This window comes from Castor canadensis, chromosome 13 (assembly GCF_047511655.1).
Source record: "Castor canadensis chromosome 13, mCasCan1.hap1v2, whole genome shotgun sequence".
In the NCBI taxonomy this organism is placed as follows: domain Eukaryota; kingdom Metazoa; phylum Chordata; class Mammalia; order Rodentia; family Castoridae; genus Castor; species Castor canadensis.
The window spans coordinates 107,189,381-107,209,946 of record NC_133398.1 but is presented as its reverse complement, the minus strand read 5'-3'; the positions used below and the strand labels follow the sequence as shown (position 1 = coordinate 107,209,946).

Genomic DNA, 20,566 nt, shown 5'->3' with positions numbered 1-20,566 from the left:
AAGGGACACTTACTAATCAAGACAAATAATATTTTAAGGCAATAGTAAAAAATAAAATTTAATTTAAAAAACCCTCAACACGGACAAACCCCCAGATACCAGTTAAATAAAGACGGATGCTGACCTTGCACTTGAGCTTCCTTAATACAAGTCAGAATTCCCAGCCAAGGGCGTGTGTGTCCATGGGAGTCCACCTGCAGCAATAACCTGCTGCTCCACTCTTGTCTTTCAGGAACTAAACCGGAAGATGGTTTTCCCTGGATGGCACGCGGTGACTGATAGATAATGCCTGGCGCTGTCACCCTGCAGCCTGAGGGTAACAGCAAAGACCGCCATCTCTGCGGGGGGAGGGGAGAGGTGCAGAGGGGTGCTCCAGGAAGGGGCTAGGGGAGCGATCAGCCCAGTGGGGTGGGATGGGTCCCCTCAGGGCTCCTCCCAGACTCGCCTTTGCAACCTGCCACCTCTACAGGAGAGCAAGGTGTAGGGGACCCACCGCGAACCTGCCACCTCCCAGCCTGGTGCGGTGACCGCGCAATCCAGAGCGCAGGGAGAAAGACACTGCTGGGAGCTGGGGAGGGTTTTGGAGGGGGGCGCAGCGGGAGCAGCGGGGCTGAGGTGGGGGGGGGAGCGGGGAAAGGGAGAGAGAAAGAGGAGAGAGAGAGAGGTAGAGAGAGAGGGGAGAGCCAGAGAAGAGAGGGGGAGGGAGGGAAGAGGGAGACAGAAAGAAGAAGGAGAGAAAGAGAAGAGGGAGAGAGGAGAGTGGGAAGGAGAGAGAGATTGGGAGGAAGGGGGGGTGCAGGAGCCCGCGAGCCTCCCAGCGAGCATGGCCCCTGTGGCCAGAGCCTTCCTGCGGGTGCTGCTGCTGCTGCTGCCCACGCAGACCTGGAACCAGCCGCGTAAGTACCGCGAATGCTGCAAACTTAGCCTGGCTCTCTGGGAAACTTCATCCATTATCAGTTAATATCGGGACCTGGGATTGCGAAGAAGCCCCGTGGGATTGCAATCTGAAAATCGAGACCCAGTTCTCTTTTGGGAGACTCTTAAAGTCTAGCAGGCTTTTTGGCTTTTTATCTCTGTATTTCAATATTCATTGGGAGTGAACGTTTTTCCATAAAGCCAGAGAAAGTCATAGTAAGGGGGTTAGTCTGCAAGTGCTGTCATTGCTTCTTTTTCTTTTTAGGATCGTAGCACTTTGTAGGAATGAAGTCTAATGGGGAAATAACCGGCAGACGTGACATCATACTGCATTAATTTAGATGTTTTGCAGATCTTGGCAGCTTCAGAGTTAAGATGCTAATTACCTCTTAGGCTGGCCAGGGAGGAAGCACCTGTAGGTGGTCCTAGATCTTAATACCTGCCCAGGCTACTAAAGACAAAACACTTGGGCACTCCCTGGACAGGGGGCTTCATTGCTACAGTAAAAAATTCTTGCTTTAAAGACAAAACATAGTCATCTGGGTGATCCTGAAAATTATTCCTCTCTGCATGCTGATATTTTACATTTTTAAAGTTTCTCATTGGGTGCCCTGTTCCTGATTTGGTAGAAATTTAGGAAGCTTTTATTTGTAGAGTGGGTCATAGTCTAATGTAATGATGACAGTCCCAAGAGTTCAGCAGAACGCAATGCAACCATATTTTACAAGACACAAAATGTTAATTTTTTTGGCTTGGATTAAATCTCTATCTGGAAGATGTCTCCCTTTCTTCTCATGACTGAGAAGTGAACTGCTTGCATAGTAGCAAGTAGGATAGATAATTCAACAATTAGCTGGGAGAATACAGCAATGATAAAACAAGGCACTAGAGGTCACTCTTACTTTTTGGTAACAGGGTTCAACAAGCCTTTCCATGAGCAAAGCAAAGCAGTGGGATGTGGAGGAGACCCTGGCACCCCTTTCCTGGCTTTGTTCCATCCTTGTGATCTCTTTTTCTTCCCAGTACTAGGTGTACTGAAAGGATTTTGCTTGGATTCCAGTGGGAGAAGTTGAAGTCGTTCTCTTTCACAGACAGCACTCTCTGTGGGAGGGTAGGCATCTCCAGGGATGAGCGGTGCAGAACACAGGTGTACAGGTTCATGTGGGCCTTTCTCCAAATTGGCTCTGGTCATTGGAAGACACTTACAATTTTAATACTAGTTTTGTGAGATTTTCTTTCAGCTGAGAAACCTTTAGTTTCTCTGTATTCAGTACATTTTTTGTTTATTAAAAATTACCTTTTGGATGGAGTAATTCTTCCAGATAAATCTACACTAACAAAAGGGAAACGATCCTAAATACCAATAACAAAGTCAATAAGGAAGTTTACAATTGTTCTTATGTAGACACACCATGGCTTACAGCTGGCTCTCCAGAAGCAAAATCATTCACCCACCAAGGTAGCCTGTGTCTATGGTACCAAATGGCTGTGTGCATGAAATGGGGTCATGACAAGAGCCAGCTAGACATTCGACACTGTGGGGTTCCTGTGAAATCTACTTGAATGTTCACTGACCCAACAAGTAAATGGAGGAAATTTTATGTTAGGAGGATTCTACCTGAACGGAGTATTTTCTTACCTTCAATATTCATGGGCTAGCCCTCCCATTCCTCTGCCCTCTCCTCCTGTCCATCATTCCTCACCTCTCCCCTCTCCTCTCTTTTCCTCCTTCTCTCCTTTTCCCTTTCCCTTTCTTGTCCTTCTCCTCCTGCTCTTCCTGCTAATTCAATTCTGGTCTATTCTTCATCTTTCTGAAAATGAAATATCTAGAAAGGACTGCATCGTTTGCATTTTAGAATAGTTTCTGATAAATATAAAAGTGTCCAAGTCAACTGTTTTTCCCTCTGAACTCATCTGGAAGTGGTTATAAATGTTGAGGATAGGCCCCAGTTAATGTTTTATCTCTCTTTTAGTAGTGTGTATTAACTATACAATAATTAAATCATTTTGGGTGATACTGGAGTTTGAACTCAGGGTGTCATGCATGCTAGGCAGGTGCTCTACCACTTCATAGCAACCAAGTCCCCCTCCCCCACCCCAGTTAGAGTTTCTCATTTTCTTCTTGTGGTTACCTCTGCTGTTGCTAGTTCTTTCACTTGCCACCAGAGGACATGAGCAAAGACCTGAATACATCTCTTAGGGTGGGATCATCCTCACATGGCTGCCATTTCTCTGTGTACATGAGGACACTGTGGAGGGAGTGGTGTGGGAAGTCCTTGACTTCATCATGTAGTAGGTTCATCAAAATTGTGCCTAAAAATGAGTCTGTTAGATGCATGATTTATCATAGGCTCTTTTCCTGTTCTGTCACTTTGTCTTCCTGTCTAAGAGTGAACGAAAGGTCACTTTTGTTCTAATATTGTTCCTGAAAACCATGGGAAGAATTAAGAGGACATTCTTTATTGTTTTATTCTGTCCCAATGACACATAATCAAATAGCTGGCTGATTTTACAGATCGGCCTAAAATTGGTAAATTACGGAGACATAACCTTCAATATATGTTTTATTTTTTTTTTGTTTGTTTGTTTAAGACAGACTCTTGCTTTGCAATCCAGGATGGTCATTAACCCATGATCCTCCTGCCTCAGATTCCTGAGTGATAGGATTACAGACATGTGCCACCACCCTCAGCTTCCAGTGGAACTTTTGAGTTGATTAATTTATTCCTTGCTTAGCTAAAATCACTTTTAATTGTTTATTTTCCTCTAAATAGTTATGCTTTCTAAATTTCACCAGCTAAAAGCACAAACCAACAAGGTTTAGGAAGGAAATTCTCTTTGATGTAGTATGGTAATACGTGTCAGGAAGATTGCTTCCCACAGCATGCAGGTAATTATTTTAGCAGGTGCTTCCATTTGGACCTTTTAGCAATGCCATTTTAAAAAGGAGTTCACTGATGAGCAACAGCTCTTAATTTAGTGCAAAATGGCATTCCATAAGAAAAATGGAGTCCATATTACCTTTATTCATTTCCTTCGGAGTCTATCAAACAAACTTTACAGAATGTAAGAAGCCCATGGAATCAATTCCAAGAGTTTAATTCGATCATGGAAAAAAAATGAACTTAAGGCATATCCACTTCATTTCCCCTTTTCTTTTTGAACAGGGGCTGAGCAGGTAGCCATCCGTGCTGGGTAGTGGGTGGCCTAGAGGCATGGCATAGGGTTCAGAAAGTATCCAGAGTGGCAAGGTGGGGGACATGAGGAACAGTGCTGGCAGTGACCTACAGTTAATTGTCAGAGGTTGAGGGGGCAAGAGGGGGGTGTTCAGACTGGAGGAACACAAGAATACAGGCAACTCAGCGCTGTACCTGGTTTTTGATGGATGCTTATTCCACAAAGGCCATGATTGGAACTGGTGAAACTCTAATAAGAGTTAAGGATCAACCCTACCCATGGAAGCGGTGATGTCACATTGTGGCTCCGTGGGAGAATAGCTTTGCTGTAGGAATGTTCACTGAAGTATTCAGGAGTGACGAGGTATAGTCACACAGCCCTTCCACCTGCTTTGTTAAGTTGAGAATCCTTCAAAATTACATGCTTATTTGTTTCAACTCATTCAGAATTGCATTAAAGGAAGCATGGACCAATGGAATAATTCACATTGGAAAATAAATTCAAATTGGTGCTTTTTACCTAAGGGTATGTAGATTGAATATCAACAGGTTTAAAAAAAATCAAACAAATTTACCTAAATTTCTGAATGACAAATGTATAGTCGGCATTGGAATTGTTCCCCATTCTTTTTGGGAACATTTGGTAGCTGTGACTTCTATATCGGAATTCTTCAAAGCTCTTTCCAAAGTCTGGATATCCGAATGAATCCTGCAGACAGATAAATGGAATGGGCTTCCCCACTTCCCCTTGGACTCTTCACTAGTTTAATTGCTCCTTGGTCTTACTGCTCTTTGTTGCATTGCATTTTGCAACTAATATGGTTGTACTAATGCCAAATCTGCTCTACCACTGCATAAAAATATAAAATATAAAACCTACATTGTTTCCTTAAATGCCTTTTGGCAAGGATTTCATAGATCTGCTAACTCTGATGTGATAGTATGCAGAAGGCATCTATCTGTAAAGCTGTATGATTTATCATCTATATCAAAGCCTCAGTTGGTCTACAGTAAGTCTAGTTTTCTAAAGAATGAAGTGCATGCTTGGTTTGATTAAAATTTCATCATGAAACTACTATTCTTCTATAAGGATAGAAGCACTTCATTAAATGGGGGTAAAATGTTCATATTCAAGGTAACGAGCATTCTTGTTATAATAATGTTATAATAACATTTTAAGATAGCTTTAACATTACAACTGCAAAACTTTAATTCAACAGTGTACCTCCTTGATAAGGTAGCAGTGAAAATTATTTCTAAGGACTCAGTTTCTAAGAAAAAATGGTGTAACTGTTGATCTGTGGTAATTATTTATGTGACATAAATATTTATTAAATAATATCATTTCTTGAGAGTGACAAAAACAAGATATGATTTGCTTCTAATTCACAGATGTGTATGTTTTCCCATAACTATAAAAGCATTTACAATCGAGGCCTTAAAAGGATTTTAAACTAAAACAACACAATGAATTATTTTTTATGCCTTGTGACTCACTGTGGGCCTTATAACTTCTATGCCTTCCTGAGGTGTTTTTGGTGGACTGAGATTTGAACTTAGGGCCTTGTGCTTGCTAGGCAGGTGCTCACCATTTGAGTTACATTCCCAACTCTTTTTGCATTTAGTTATTTTTCAAATAGGGGCTTATGATTTTGTGCCTTGGCTGTCCTGGATTATGGTGCATCTATATATGACTTCTGAGTAGCTGGGATAAAGCATGTACTACCATTACTGGCTTGTTTGCTGAGATGGGGGTCTTGTGAATGTTTTGCCTGGGCTGGCCTGGAACTGCTATTCTCTGGATCTTCTCCTCCTGATTATGTAGGATTACAGGGATGAGCCACCTCAACAAACCCTTATATTTTAAAAAAAGACAATGTAAGATTATGTGTGTGTTTATGTACATATGTATTTTTTTAGGAAATATATAATTGTAGTTCCTGATCTTATCGTGTAGTTAACTCTCATGAGAAAATGTTGAGTGAATGTTTCTTAAATAAATGCAGAGTTAGGGATATGATGTACATGTTAGGAATCATTTGGAAAGCTTGGAATTGGTATCTCAAATCTTCTATGACCTTGACCTTGAATCATTTTGTGTGTTGATGGAATCTTTCCATTGCCTTTCAATATAAATCCAACATTTTTGGAACTCTAGACCCAAATGGAAGGATGTCTTTGGATACTGATTAATTGGAATTTCTCTTTGACACACTGGCATGATGTAGTCTAAACATGACTTATAACTTTTAGATGTCTATTAAATTGAATACCTCCAGTATAGAAAGATAATGATTTGTTTTGGAGTTTAAATTCTATTACCATGCAGGCAAGCTGATAGAATTTAAGTTGAATGTAGTGTCTGGGGGGGGGGGTAAGTGGATGCAATGCACAGAAAATCAATTATGTTTTTATGTAAGTAGATATTTGCTTGGGTGTGAGTGAAGAAAAGTTGTAAGGTGCTATAATTTGGATCTTGAGTGTCCCTGAAAGCTCCCTGTGTTAAAGGCTTGTTTCCCAGGGTGGTGCTACTGGGAAGTGGAACCTAGTAAGAGGTCTTTATGTATCCAGGGGTCATGTCCTTGAAGGGGATTTGGGTGCCCAGTGCCCTCTCTGTTTCCTAGTTTATGGTTTTATTCTACTGTGTGATCCTACCATGATGTGCTGCCTTGCCATAGGCACAAAACAATGGGTCCAATTGATTGTGAACTGAAACTTCTGAAACTGTGAGCCAAAATAAACCTTTTATCCTTCTGAGTTAATTATATCAAGTATTTGGTTATAGGGGCAAAAGCTGACTAGCACATAGGAGAATTAAAAGCACATGTGTCAATGCTGTATGTTGCATTAAGTAAAATGGTAGGACAGGGTGGTTTTGTGGTTTCAGGGAATACTTTTTTATATTCAAAAGAGAATGAGAGGTTAAAAATACAGCATCACATCTCCTCTGATGCACATAACCACCCTCCACCACATCCATGTGCCATACCCTCAAACTCTGGAGGAGGAAGAGAGCCCTCTTGGACATCCTGTATGTAACCAGCTTCTAAAAGGGCTCAGTAACCTAATCTTTTCAAACATAGTGAAAATAAAGAACAAATAGTGGGTTTATATTTAAAGACCACTAGATAAAATAAGATCCTAATTTTCTTTTGAGACAAATCAATTAACAGAGAAACAAAGAGAATAGTATTTTAAGCAAAACATTATTAGGGTTGATAAAATTTTAAAGATTTTCCACTTTGGATCTCCATCTTAGGTGACTTTTTGAGGAATGTGTGTCTCTACAACAGAAATAAATCTAAATACTTGATACTTCTCAACTTTAAAAACTTGTGATGTAACTTCACATTTTCTATAGTTAAGATGTTTATTATTTTATTATAAGAAGATTGGTAAGAGGTAATACAATATCAAATGGAAAATAAATATCTGTGAGGTGTTACAAAGCTATCTTGGTCCATAGGCTAATGTGAACTGCCTTACAGCACCAGCAGAAAAGACCAGAGTTAACTAAGAAAGCCCTAGAGTCTATGAAATGTTATAGCCCAGCTTGTTACAGAGACTAGAATTAGCAAATGTTGCTGAAATCTGGGGAAACTCTTGGATTCCCCAATAGAAAAAGATGTTGCTTAGCTTTAAGAAAACAACTAATTTACCTCCTTCTGTTCTTACTGTCTATGAACAACTATGGGAACCCAAATAATCTGCTAAAATTGTACTACAGCAATGAAAATTTCACATAGAATTTTAGATACTATGAATAGCAGTATGATAATAATTTGCTATTTGTCATGTATGAAATAAGCTTAAGATACTTTATTAACAAAACGGGAGTATGGAAGATTTGTTTCAGTGTGATGAGTTTTATTGTATTAACTCCAATTTTACTTTTTTCCCTTGTAAACACACATTTAATTTGCTAGAAGACTGCCTATATGTGTTGAGAGACAGTTTTCCATGGTCTGTAGTGTTTCTTCACACTTTGCAAGTGGGGCATTATTTTTGTATGTGAGGCATGCAATGCTTACTGCCTATAGAAAACCTTCAAATTCCTAAATTTAGGTTTCCCCTCTTGTACTGCAAGCCAGTGTGGAGACTTTCATGTGAACCTCCCCATGTTTCCCTCATGGGACTTAGAGGCAAGGAAACTGATGCTCGTGGTATGTACTCTGTTATGAAGTCCTTTGGTTTAACTTCCAGGTCATCCAGGAAACTGGCAGTCTACCTTATTAACTTGTGAGTAGGATTAAATATTAGATGCTTCAATGCTTGAGGATGTGTTTGTCTGTGAAGTAATAGTTTCCTTTATGGATACAATTGTAACATGAAATAGGAAATAGTGAGAGAATACTAACTATATATTAGCAGAAATTTCCTATCAGATAGCCTGGTTGAGTCTCCTGCACACATTTCCTCCTCTGTATTCTTAAAGATAAAGAATAATGGCTATGACAAAGTTCATGTCATTGGTTGTCAGAACTGGGGTGTGAGTGTGTGTGTGTGTGTGTGTGTGTGTGTATTGCAGGCTACACAGATGTCCTTTTCCTCTTTCTCTGCTCCATATGGCATTCATCACTTTGATTGTCCTCCTGTATATTTCAAAATGTCTCCATATTCCATTTGGAAAAATGTGTTATCCTAACCAGAGTTTCTCCAGAAAGCTGAGCCTGTGATGGGCATATGTGCAAAGGTGGTCAGTCTGTTTGGAAACTGATCTCATGAAAGAAGAGTGGGCACTTGGAGGAGTAGAAGAGAGAAGAAGGAAAGTCGTCTAAGAGAGCATCAGTGGCTGGACACTGCCCTGAGCCATGGGGCTTGAGCTCCCTGGGGAGCCTTGGGAAGCAGGTAGATCACATTTTAGAGCCGCCTTCCTGAGCCACAGCTGGATTGTTTCCCCCATCCTGTCACAAGAGAAAGGGTGAGGAGTGTGAGGGGCCCAAGAGAGAGGACATCTGCTTGGTGTTCAGGAAGCTGTTGCCTTGTCACACTTGCGGGTGGGGCGTAGTCAGCACCGATAGAAGGTGAGCCAAGAGGTCTGAGCAATGCACAGGAGGTGACCTGGCATGGTGTAGGTTACAATCAGTGTAAGTGTGTACTTACTCAATTTGAACACATTTGTATTTAGACAGCAAGTTTTGCCTTCATGCAAAGTAGTTCATTGGTACATGTTTTCATATAAAATTCAAGGGCCTTGGAAAAGCAACTAGCCCATGTCTTCGTCTTATTCTGAGTTGCTAATCCCCCTCCACTTTCATTCTGTGCCGTGTCACAATCTTCCCTCAACCAGGCTTGTAACCTTCCTACCATCTCATCTTTGTATTTTCAGCTGGCTTTTCCAGAAACATCCATAATATATTTCCCACAATCTCTCCTGTAAGATGATAGATCAGACATACTGTCTTTATAATGTCTTTCCAACACACGCTCATCACTAACTTACTGGCAATCTCATCATTCCTTGATGGACCTCTGCTATTACACTGGGCATATTGTATTGCAGGAAATTTTTAAAAATCACATCACTTTCACAAGACTGCCATCCACTGACAGGTGATTGTGTTATTGCCAGCACCTAGCCCAGTACCCAGAAGGCAGTCAGTGCTCAGTATCCATAAAATGGAATCAGTGCTTCAATGACTTGTGTTGATGGAAACACAGAGAAAGGAGGCTGAGTGGGTCCTATGGTTGTTGCATTCGGGGTGGTTTTTATGTGAATTAAGCTCAAGAGGTAATTTTGACCTGAAGTCCCTTTACTTTTGCAGGTGGTATTTGGAATTCAGAGAGGAATTATAGTTATCTTCTATAAATATCACTTGTTACTTAGTTAGACGCAAAACTCCATTCAAACTGCCAAGTTCATTTGGATCCAGATTCTCTCTCGTAACACCATTCTACATGTTTTCTTGATAGCCTCTATATTAGTCAGGGTTCTCCAGAGGAATAGAAAATAGAGCATGTTGTGTGTGTGTGTGTGTGTACACATATACATGTTATGAATATACACACATATGATTTATTAAAAACAATTGGTTCATGTGATTGAGGCAGGTGAGCTCCTGTTTTGAAGGACTTCAACTCAGTGTATTGACTTTATACAGTTCAATTTGTTTTACTCTGTCAATTTAATTGTTATTCTTGTCCAAAAACACCCTTGCAGAATCACCCCAACTTAGTCAAATTCACACAGAATATTAACCATCATAGTATCTTTACTTTGAATTCATCAAATCAAAAGATAGTTAATAAACAAGCCAGCAAACCCCACTCCCGCCAAGTGCCAGGAATTCAAAAGCTGCTTTTTTCTGTAAAACTTTATGGCATCTTCTCCTCCCAGGTTCCCCTTTGTGGTCTCCAACCACCCCTCACTCCCCCCGCAACACCTCAAAGGTTAGTTCCATTCAATTGGTAAGTTTGTGTGGGTGTGTGTTTGTGTGTGTGTGTGGTACTGGTACTCAGGGTCTTCACCTTAAACCACTCCACCAGCCCTTTTTTTATGATGGGTATTTTAGAGATATGGCATCTTGAACTATTTCTCTTGGTTGGCTTTGAGCTACGATCCTCCTGATTTCTGCCTCCTGAGTAGCTAGGATTATAGGCGTGAGCCACGGTGCCAGGCTCCTTTGGTAATTTAACATAGAGCTGGTGTCATTGTTCTTTGAGACTATGAATGCACTCGGATGAGAAGACAAGTTAATTTGAACTCCTGGTGTCTTGTTATATGTCCCTCACTGGTCTGGGCTTCCATTCTGTCTTGTTGGCATTTGCTTCATGTTTTCCTATTTGACAATCTTCCTTTACAGATTTAATTACTTTTGTTTTCTCCTTTTCTTTATGAGTTCTAGTAAAAGAGTAGACCTGTGCCTTCTTTAAGCTTGCTTTTCTTACAAATATGCAAAAAAAATCTCTTTTTTCTCATTTAGCAGTTTTTGCAAGTCTTAATTCAGTATTGCCTTCTTATTAGGGTGATTTTCACATTTGATGAGGTGTTCTCATTCATGACACCAATGTCTCGTGCTGAGTTCTGCAAAGTGGTATCTGGTGATCTTTCCTGCTGTATTCCCATATATGATTATCTTTTCAATTCTTCTCTAAAGTCACACAGCTTGAGACAACAGGGCTGGGACTCACACACGCAATGCATCTCTGTGGGATTACATCTACTGTGCTGAAGTTTTTCAGTCGTCCTTCTGATCACTCAGTCATTTGGCAGGTTTCCCTTCTTGGCATGGCAAATTCTACTATGCCATTATGGTTATTTTCTCAAAGGATTGGACACCCCTGGGCTATCTTAGAGCTCTGTGCAGGCCAACGAACATGGTTGATACATGGTGTGTGTTTGTTATGGACTGAAAAAATTATCTGGCTGGTGCCAGTCGTGGTGCTGGGATCCCTCCTGAGGGTGCAACCTGGAGTTTATCTGTGAACTCTTATGTCAGAGCACTCAAATTCTCTTCTGCCTTCTTCTCCCAGATGCTCCTTGCCCTTCCTGGGTCTAGGAGCATCTCCCTGAGAGAGGTTAAAAATTTGGCACAAACTTCTCCCATCCCTCTGGAATAGTTCTTGAAAATCCACATCCATCTCACAAGTAATATTCTGGTTCAGACCCCAATCTTGCCAAGTCTCAGAGATATGTAGGAAGTATTTTTTATTACCTTTTCTTAAAAGCTCACCTTCATTTTTTACTTACACTTCCGTAGTTACAACTACATTTATGATAGTAGCAATTAATTATAAGCTCTTCAAATTATTTTCTTTTTAAATTCTTTGCACCAATTTTTTTTGTATTTTTTCTGTGTCATGCTTAATGTCTCTATAACAATCTGCATCTAAAAATCAATTTTAAATTTATCAAAATACTATAACTACAGAGCAAGAAATTTGCATATTAAAAAAAAGCCCGAGGTCATCATCCATCTGATTCTCTGGAGGAAAGGAGCTGATACAAGTTTACTCCCTTCTGTGTTTCAGACAGGACTCAATTTACACACATTCCCTTACTTCATCTTCACACAGAGCCTGTCATCATCTGTTATTTTCTCTCATACGTGTTTTTCTACCATTTTCTGCCTGTCTAAAGAGTCCTTCCGTTTACTTTTTAAATGACAATAGAGTAGATCATCAAATGAATATGCTTAAATCTATGTACACTTTACTTTAGCTTACCATCTATGTGATCTCCTTTGTTGTTCTCCTAGGATAAAGTCCTGGATCTTGGTGTGTCAAAGTAAGTTTGTTTTGCTATCACTTTATATTCATGCTTCCTTAAGTCACCTGGATGCACAAATTTCAAGAGGAATTTGACATCCCCTTCTACTTTCTCTTCAACAAGTCAAGCATCATTTAGGAGAGTCAACTGTAATAGCTGTTTCCCACCCCCTTCTCTTTCCTCCCCAGTAACTTAGAGAACACAGTTAGTGATGTTTCCAAATTTCTTTTTCTTTCTTTCTTTCTTTCTTTCTTTCTTTCTTTCTTTCTTTCTTTCTTTCTTTCTTTCTTTCTTTCTTTCTTTCTTTCTTTCTTTCTTTTTCTTTCTTTCTTTCTTTTCTTTCCTTCCTTCCTTCTTTCTTTCTTTCCTTCCTTTCTTCCTTCTATCAATTTTTTTATTAGGCTATATTCATTATGGGGGAGATTCATAGTGACAATTCCGATTAGATTTATACTGTACATTATTTACATTACCCCAATCATCTCCACCTCAGCCCCCTCCCCACCCCACTTAAAGCAATTGCAAGAAGTTTTTTAGTTCTGTTTTACATAAGTATATGAAGTCTGTCAACCATATACTGCCACCTTAATCTCCTTCCTTCTACTCTCCCCCCTCCTACTTGTACCCCCACCACACACACCACATGTGTTTTTCTAAGTCATCTGTTTTCACAGGTAGGTCATGTGACTGGTCTGACATCCACTGGGTAGCAGGTGCTCATCAGCTGGTCATGCCAGACTCTCTCTCTTACTCCAGAGTCACCAGGAGAAAGCTCCCTTCGCATCCTCATCTCGCCACCTGCTCTGCACATTACTGCTGTGGGGATCCCAGTGAGTGGGATGCTGTTCCTACTGCAGAAGACGTAACTAGTTTTGTGTGAGACACCCTTAGTCCTTCCATTTGCACACATGAGAAGGCTTCAGGCAGAGGTGACACTGGAGTTGAGCCCTGAAAGTAATAATCATGAGGCCCAGCAGAGAGGACAGGGGGAGGGTGGAGAACATGTTCCCATACAAGAATGTGATATTAGTGGGTGGCCAATGTTTTTTGGCTCAGGCACAGCACATTCAGGATATAGTAAGAAGACCTCTCTGATTAAAGGAAGGTGCTCATCTGAGAGATTGCGGGCAGGGGCATCCATCTACAGTGTAGTGGGTAACAGGAAACAGAACGTGAAGGGAACTGAGTGCCAGGGTACCACATTTGAACCTCAGGACACGTTCAAGGGGGACCCATTATAGGTGCATGAGATGGTAATTTGTGTGATTTGTGCACAGCAATATTTTGAAAAGGTTTCTGTTATGATGATCTGTAAGGCATGTCTGATGGGCTGTCTGTAACTAAAACTTTGACATCAGGGTTAACTACATGGTTAAACAGAACACCTGGGGTGACATGATGACAGTGATAATGGAAAAACTACTGCACATACAAAAACAGTGTGATCCTGGGTGACTGATTGACTGTGGGTGGAGAATGAGGGGTGGAAGCTAGTAACCTGTACTTAGTGGACTTCTTTCAGGTATAGGTAATAAAATTCTCAAATAGTCTTAACCAAAAAAGAGAACCAAAGTTCCTGCTGGATCCAGGCTGGTGCTGAACTGAGGAGCTAAATCCTGTCCTGGGACATCTGTCTTTTTCTCTTTCAGTTTCAAATCTCTATGCTGGCTTCATTCTGCAGCAGCTCTGTCTCTGCAGTAGCTTCAGGCATCCAGTTTATTCACCGAGAAACATGGCTGTTTGTGTTTAAATTTGTTCTTAGCAGTGTTCAGTTCTATGAGCCAGATGTGTCTAATTATAGAGCAGCCATGCTGTGGAGAGTGAATTTTACAAAAATTTTGACGGTCTCAGGATACCCATGTCGTAGGACAGTAATTTCCCCTCCCTGCAAGAAATGACAATGCATTCTGTCCATCTGTTGATAACAAACCAACCATTTGTTGAGCTCTTTAATACTAGGTGTTTGTATTAATTTGACGCTGGTGAAGATGCCTCCTCTTCCACATTATCAGCCCCAAGGCCTTGTCCACTCTTGTAGCATCACTATCTTCCACCACCACAGTGGGTGGCTTCTTCCACAGTGAAGAAGAGGTGGAAGCCACCAACCATGCACCTAGCAGACTGGCTTGTCACCTTCTCTGAAAGATTTGCCTATCCGAGGCACTCAAAGCATATGTCAATACCATTTCAAGTTGAACCTCCTTGCATTTCCCCCTAAAATGTCAAGCATGTAATTCCATATGTATGATGTGTTATAAGTTATTACCACAAATTAAGTTGAGTTAAAATAACAGAATTTATTTTGTCATAGCTAGGGAGACCCCCAAGTTAGATATTGATAGTACTGGCAAGACGCCAGTTTCCTCCAAAGGCTCTGGGGTTTCCATTCTGTGTTTCTCCAGCCTCTGGAGCTGCATCACTTGAATCTCCACCACCATCTTCTCATCATCTTTTCCTCTGTATGTGTGTAGTCGCTAATCTTCCTGGGCATTTTTCATAAAAGGACAGTTTTCATGGTACTTAGGATCCATCCATTTACCCCAAGACAATATCCACATCTCACAGTCTTTAATTATGTCAGGAAATCCTTACCAATCATAGGCTCCAGGGTCTGGGATGTAGATTTATTCTCAGGAGCCATGATAATAAGCCTACCACGAATGGTATGCAAAATTTGCTTCAACCATAAGTACAATGCTGTTTGATCTTTCAATAAAAACTTCCCAGTACTTCTGTAAATTTTAAACTCAGTGCTCCACACAAAGAATCTATAGGTATCCTTGTTTAAATTTAAAGACCCTCTCTGGAGGATCACTTGTCCCCTCTGCTTTTGGCTTCTACTATTTGCTCTGCAGACATGGTCAGAAATCTGCACTTGCATCACCCACACAGTCACCTTTATTTTTTTTTCTGAGGAGATCTCAAAGCGTTGAGTCTTTGTTTGAAAAATGCATGGTTTCCGTTTGTCTTCTCCAGAGACAGCATTACACATGTCCCTTCTCCAGGAATGTGTGACAGCTCTCTGGCTGCTCAGGATGCAGGGGAATTGTCTGGAAGAATTATGGTTCTGTCTTTCTTTTTTTTTTATTGCTTGATTATTCATATGTGCATACAAGGCTTGGGTCATTTCTCCCCCCTGCCCCCACCCCCTGCCTTATCACCCACTCCGCCCCCTCCCTCTCCCCCCCCACCGCCTCAATACCCGGCAGAAACTATTTTGCCCTTATCTCTAATTTTGTTGAAGAGAGAGTATAAGCAATAATAGGAAGGAACAAGGGTTTTTGCTGGTTGAGATAAGAATAGCTATACAGGGAGTTGCCTCACATTAATTTCCTGTGCATGTGTGTTACCTTCTAGGTTAGTTCTTTTTGATCTAACCTTTTCTCTAGTTCCTGGTCCCCTTCTCCTATTGTCCTCAGTTGCTTTTAATGTATCTGCTTTAGTTTCTCTGCATTAAGGGCAACAAATGCTAGCTATATTTTTAGGTGTCTTACCTATCCTCACCCCTCCCTTGTGTGCTCTCGCTTTTATCATGTGCTCAAAGTCCAATCCCCTTGTTGTGTTTGCCCTTGATCTTTTGGGCCAGGCTAACCTCACTCAGAATGATGTTCTCCAATTCCATCCATTTACCAGCGAATGATAACATTTCGTTCTTCTTCATGGCTGCATAAAATTCCATTGTGTATAGATACCACATTTTCTTTATCCATTTGTCAGTGGTGGGGCATCTTGGCTGTTTCCATAACTTGGCTATTGTGAATAGTGTCGCAACAAACATGGCTGTGCAGGTGCCTCTGGAGTAACCTGTGTCACAGTCTTTTGGGTATATCCCCAAGAGTGGTATTGCTGGATCAAATGGTAGATCAATGTTTAGCTTTTTAAGTAGCCTCCAAATTTTTTTCCAGAGTGGTTGTCCTAGTTTACATTCCCACCAACAGTGTAAGAGGGTTCCTTTTTCCCCGCATCCTCGCCAACACCTGTTTGGTGGTGGTGTTGCTGATGATGGCTATTCTAACAGGGGTGAGGTGGAATCTTAGTGTGGTTTTAATTTGCATTTCCTTTATTGCTAGAGATGGTGAGCATTTTTTCATGTGTTTTTTGGCCATTTGAATTTCTTCTTTTGAGAAAGTTCTGTTTAGTTCACGTGCCCATTTCTTTATTGGTTCATTAGTTTGGGGAGAATTTAATTTTTTAAGTTCCCTATATATTCTGGTTATCAGTCCTTTGTCAGATGTGTAGCTAGCAAATATTTTCTCCTACTCTGTGGGTGTTCTCTTCAGTTTAGAGACCATTTCTTTTGATGAGCAGAAGCTTTTTAGTTTTATGAGGTCCCATTTATCTATGCTATCTCTTAGTTGCTGTGCTGCTGGGGTTTCGTTGAGAAAGTTCTTAGCTATACCTACTAACTCCAGAGTATTTCCTACTCTTTCCTGTATCAACTTTAGAGTTTGTGGTCTGATATTAAGATCCCTGATCCATTTTGAGTTAATATTGGTATAGGGTGATATACATGGATCTAGTTTCAGTTTTTTGCAGACTGCTAACCAGTTTTCCCAGCAGTTTTTGTTGAAGGGGCTGCTTTTTCTCCATTGTATATTTTTAGCTCCTTTGTCAAAGACAAGTTGGTTATAGTTGTGTGGCTTCATATCTGGGTCCTCTATTCTGTTCCACTGGTCTTCATGTCTGTTTTTGTGCCAGTACCATGCTGTTTTTATTGTAATTGCTTTGTTATAGTTTGAGGTCAGTTATCATGATACCTCCAGCATTGTTCTTTTGATTGAGTATTGCCTTGGCTATTCGTGGCCTCTTGTGTTTCCATATAAATTTAATGATAGATTTTTCAATCTCTTTAATGAATGTCATTGGAATTTTGATGGGAATTGCATTAAACATGTAGATTACTTTGGGGAGTATCGACATTTTTACTATGTTGATTCTACCAATCCATGAGCATGGGAGATCTCTCCACTTTCTATAGTCTTCCTCAATCTCTTTCTTCAGAAGTGTATAGTTTTCCTTGTAGAGGTCTTTCACATCTTTTTTTAGGTTTACACCTAGGTATTTGATTTTTTTTGAGGCTATTGTAAATGGAATTGTTTTCATACATTCTTTTTCCGTTTGCTCATTGTTAGTGTATAGAAATGCTAATGATTTTTCTATGTTGATTTTATATACTGCTACCTTGCTATAGCTATTGATGATGTCTAGAAGCTTCTGAGTAGAGTTTTTTGGGTCTTTAAGGTATAGGATCATGTCGTCTGCAAGTAAGGATATTTTGACAGTTTCTTTACCTATTTGTTTCCCTTTTATTTCTTCTTCTTGCCTAATATCTCTGGCTAGGAATTCCAGTACTATGTTGAATAGGAGTGGAGATAGTGGGCATCCTTGTCTAGTTTTAGAGGGAATGGTTTCAGTTTTTCTCCATTAAGTATAATGCTGGCTGCAGGTTTGTCATATATAGCTTTTATAATGTTGAGGAACTTTCCTTCTATTCCTAGTTTTCTTAGAGCTTTTATCATGAAATGGTGTTGGATCTTATCAAAGGCTTTTTCTGCATCTATTGAGATGATCAAGTGGTTTTTTTCTCTGCTTCTGTTAATGTAGTTTATTATGTTTATTGATTTTTGTATGTTTAACCACCCCTGCATCCCTGGGATGAAGCCTACTTGGTCGTGGTGAATAATCTTTTTGATGTGTTGTTGAATCGGTTTGCCATTATTTTGTTGAGGATTTTTGCATCAATGTTCATTAAGGAGATTGGCCTATAGTTCTCCTTTTTGGAGGTGTCTTTGCCTGGTTTTGGGATAAGTGTAATACTGGCTTCATAAAATGTGTTGGGTAGTTTTCCTTCCCTTTCTATTTTGTGGAACAGTTTAAGGAGGGTTGGTATGAGTTTTTCTTTAAAGGTCTGATAGAATTCAGCAGAGAATCCATCAGGTCCTGGACTTTTCTTTTTGGGGAGACTCTTGATTGCTGCTTCAATTTCATTTTGTGTTATAGATCTATTCAGGTGATTAATTTCCTCTTGGTTCAGTTTTGGGTGATCATATGTGTCTAGAAATCTGTCCATTTCTTTAAGATTTTCAAATTTATTTGAATATGGGTTCTCAAAGTAGTCTCTGATGATTTCCTGGACTCCATGGTGTTTGTTGTTATCTCCCCTTTTGCATTCCTGATTCTACTAATTTGGGTTTTTTTCTCTCCTCATTTTAGTCAGGTTTGCTTGGGGTCTGTCGATCTTGTTTATTTTTTCAAAGAACCAAGTTTTTGTTTCATTAATTCTTTGTATGGTTTTTTTGGTTTCTATTTTGTTGATTTCAGCTCTTATTTTTTATTATTTCTCTCCTTCTGTTTGTTTTGGGATTTGCTTGTTCTTGTTTCTCTAGGAGTTTGAGATGTATCATTAGGTCATTGATTTCGGATCTTTCAGTCTTTTTAGTATATGCACTCATGGCTATAAACTTTCCTCTCAGGACTGCGAGGCAGCTTTCTTATAATACATGGAATGCCTGAAAATGAAACTAATAAAGGATTAGATCCAAGGGCAGAGAAGGAGCTCCAAACACAGTGGAATGATCTCAGGCCCTCTGAGTTTGGAGGAAGTGGGTACAAGGACCAGGCAGGACTTGGGAGTCCTCACAGTGAGATAACAAGTAAGGTAGACTGCCAAAAGTTGATCGTGATATGCAGGGTTCCTTGAACTGAATTGGCAAGGCCACCATGGAAATTTAAGAGATACCAGGTATAAAGGAGGAGGCTGCACTCCCTGTAGGCACATACCCCAGTGACTTTCTCTGCAGAGATTTGCAGTGAGGTGTCTCTAGTTAACCAACAGGGATGATGGTTTTTATGGAGTCAGGCTTCCTGGAGGTAACTCTGAACACCTGGCATGAACCCCAAATTTCTTGTCCCCCATGAGTACGGTGCAGGGACACTGTGAGAATTACTAACCACACTCAAGATAAGGGCACAGAATCCACACTACCTGTATGTCTGTGTACCCAAAGAACCCAAGCATCAGCTGGGCATCAAAGCTGGTTTAAAGTAGACTTGGTGTACACAGACACCTAGCAGAATTCTCAAAATGTGGGGCATGAGGGAATTTGGAGAGCTAATGGACCTGTTTTTGATCTGTATTATAGTAGAGCTTACAAGGCTGTATGCATTTGTCAAAGCAGTGTTGAAACAGTTTAAATTCTCAGGAATTTCACTAGGTAATTATATGGTAATACAAATATTAAAAATCAAAACCTAAGAGTGATGATTGCCCTGGATGCTGGTGTTTTGGGGGCTGCTGTTTTCCCCAGAGCCATAGCCTGTGTGTTAATCTGTGCATTAATCTGATGGTTTCCTCTGTAGATGGTTGTGATGCTCCACTGGCCTCTGCCTTGCCTTGGTCATCCTTCAGCAGTTCCTCTGAGCTGTCTAGCAGCCATGGCCCTGAGTTTGCACGACTTAACCGGAGAGATGGTGAGTGTGCTTTTCACTTTATATTGATCTTGGGTGAATCTCACTGGATTTTCATTTAATAAAATAATCATAATTGATTGAAAGAAATAAAATTCCAAATAAGCACATCTAAAACTCTGATGATATATGTGGTGAATAAATTGGTCATGTTGGCACTCTGTTCTGGCTGGGCCTCTCGGAACAACCTTCATGAGCTTTGGAACAGGTCACACCTGACTTTGACAGAATTTATGTTTTTTGTATACTTGTGTCTACATTGAGGTATTTAATGAAGTCCTTAGAATCTTCCATATCCTTCTGTGTGTCTCAAGGTCTTCTCTTCCTTGTTTCTACTTCAGGTACACATTTCTTGTGGCTATTACCCCAGATTATTTAATTAGCCCTCTTTAGATGAGGAAATTGGCAAAATTAAGAAGCAGGTAGAAAAGGTGTTTATTATCTTTAACCACAGCTCTTAGTCTTTCATCATGGCTCACTCTTTAGTGACCACTGAGGAGAAATGAGCACATAATGGTTTATTCATGTTCCTCTGTGAAAATTCCATTTGTATTTGCAACATTTCTTTTTTTTTATTCATTTATTCACATGTGCATACATTGCTTGGGTCATTTCTTCCTCCTGCCCCCTCCCCCATCTTCACCCCCATTCTCCCCTCAATTCCAGGCAGGTCCTGTTCTGCCTTTATCACTAATTTTGTTGATGAAAACAGACAAGCATAATAAGGAAGACCAAGTGGTTTTGCTAGTTGAGTTAAAGATAACTATACAGAAAGATTCCTAGCATTGCTTTTGTGTAC

General features: G+C 40.3%; 1 protein-coding gene across 1 annotated transcript in view; it reads left to right on the top strand.

Moving 5' to 3' along the window:
* The first annotated feature begins 777 nt into the window (after nt 1-777).
* LOC109675963 (contactin-associated protein-like 3) overlaps nt 778-20,566 on the top strand; it is a 203,046-nt gene continuing 183,257 nt past the window's right edge. Inside the window, exons 1-2 of the mRNA XM_074052428.1 lie at nt 778-896; nt 19,660-19,770. Coding sequence (XP_073908529.1) covers nt 824-896; nt 19,660-19,770 — 184 coding nt within the window. The 5' untranslated portion in view covers nt 778-823. The remainder of the gene's footprint in view (nt 897-19,659; nt 19,771-20,566) is intronic.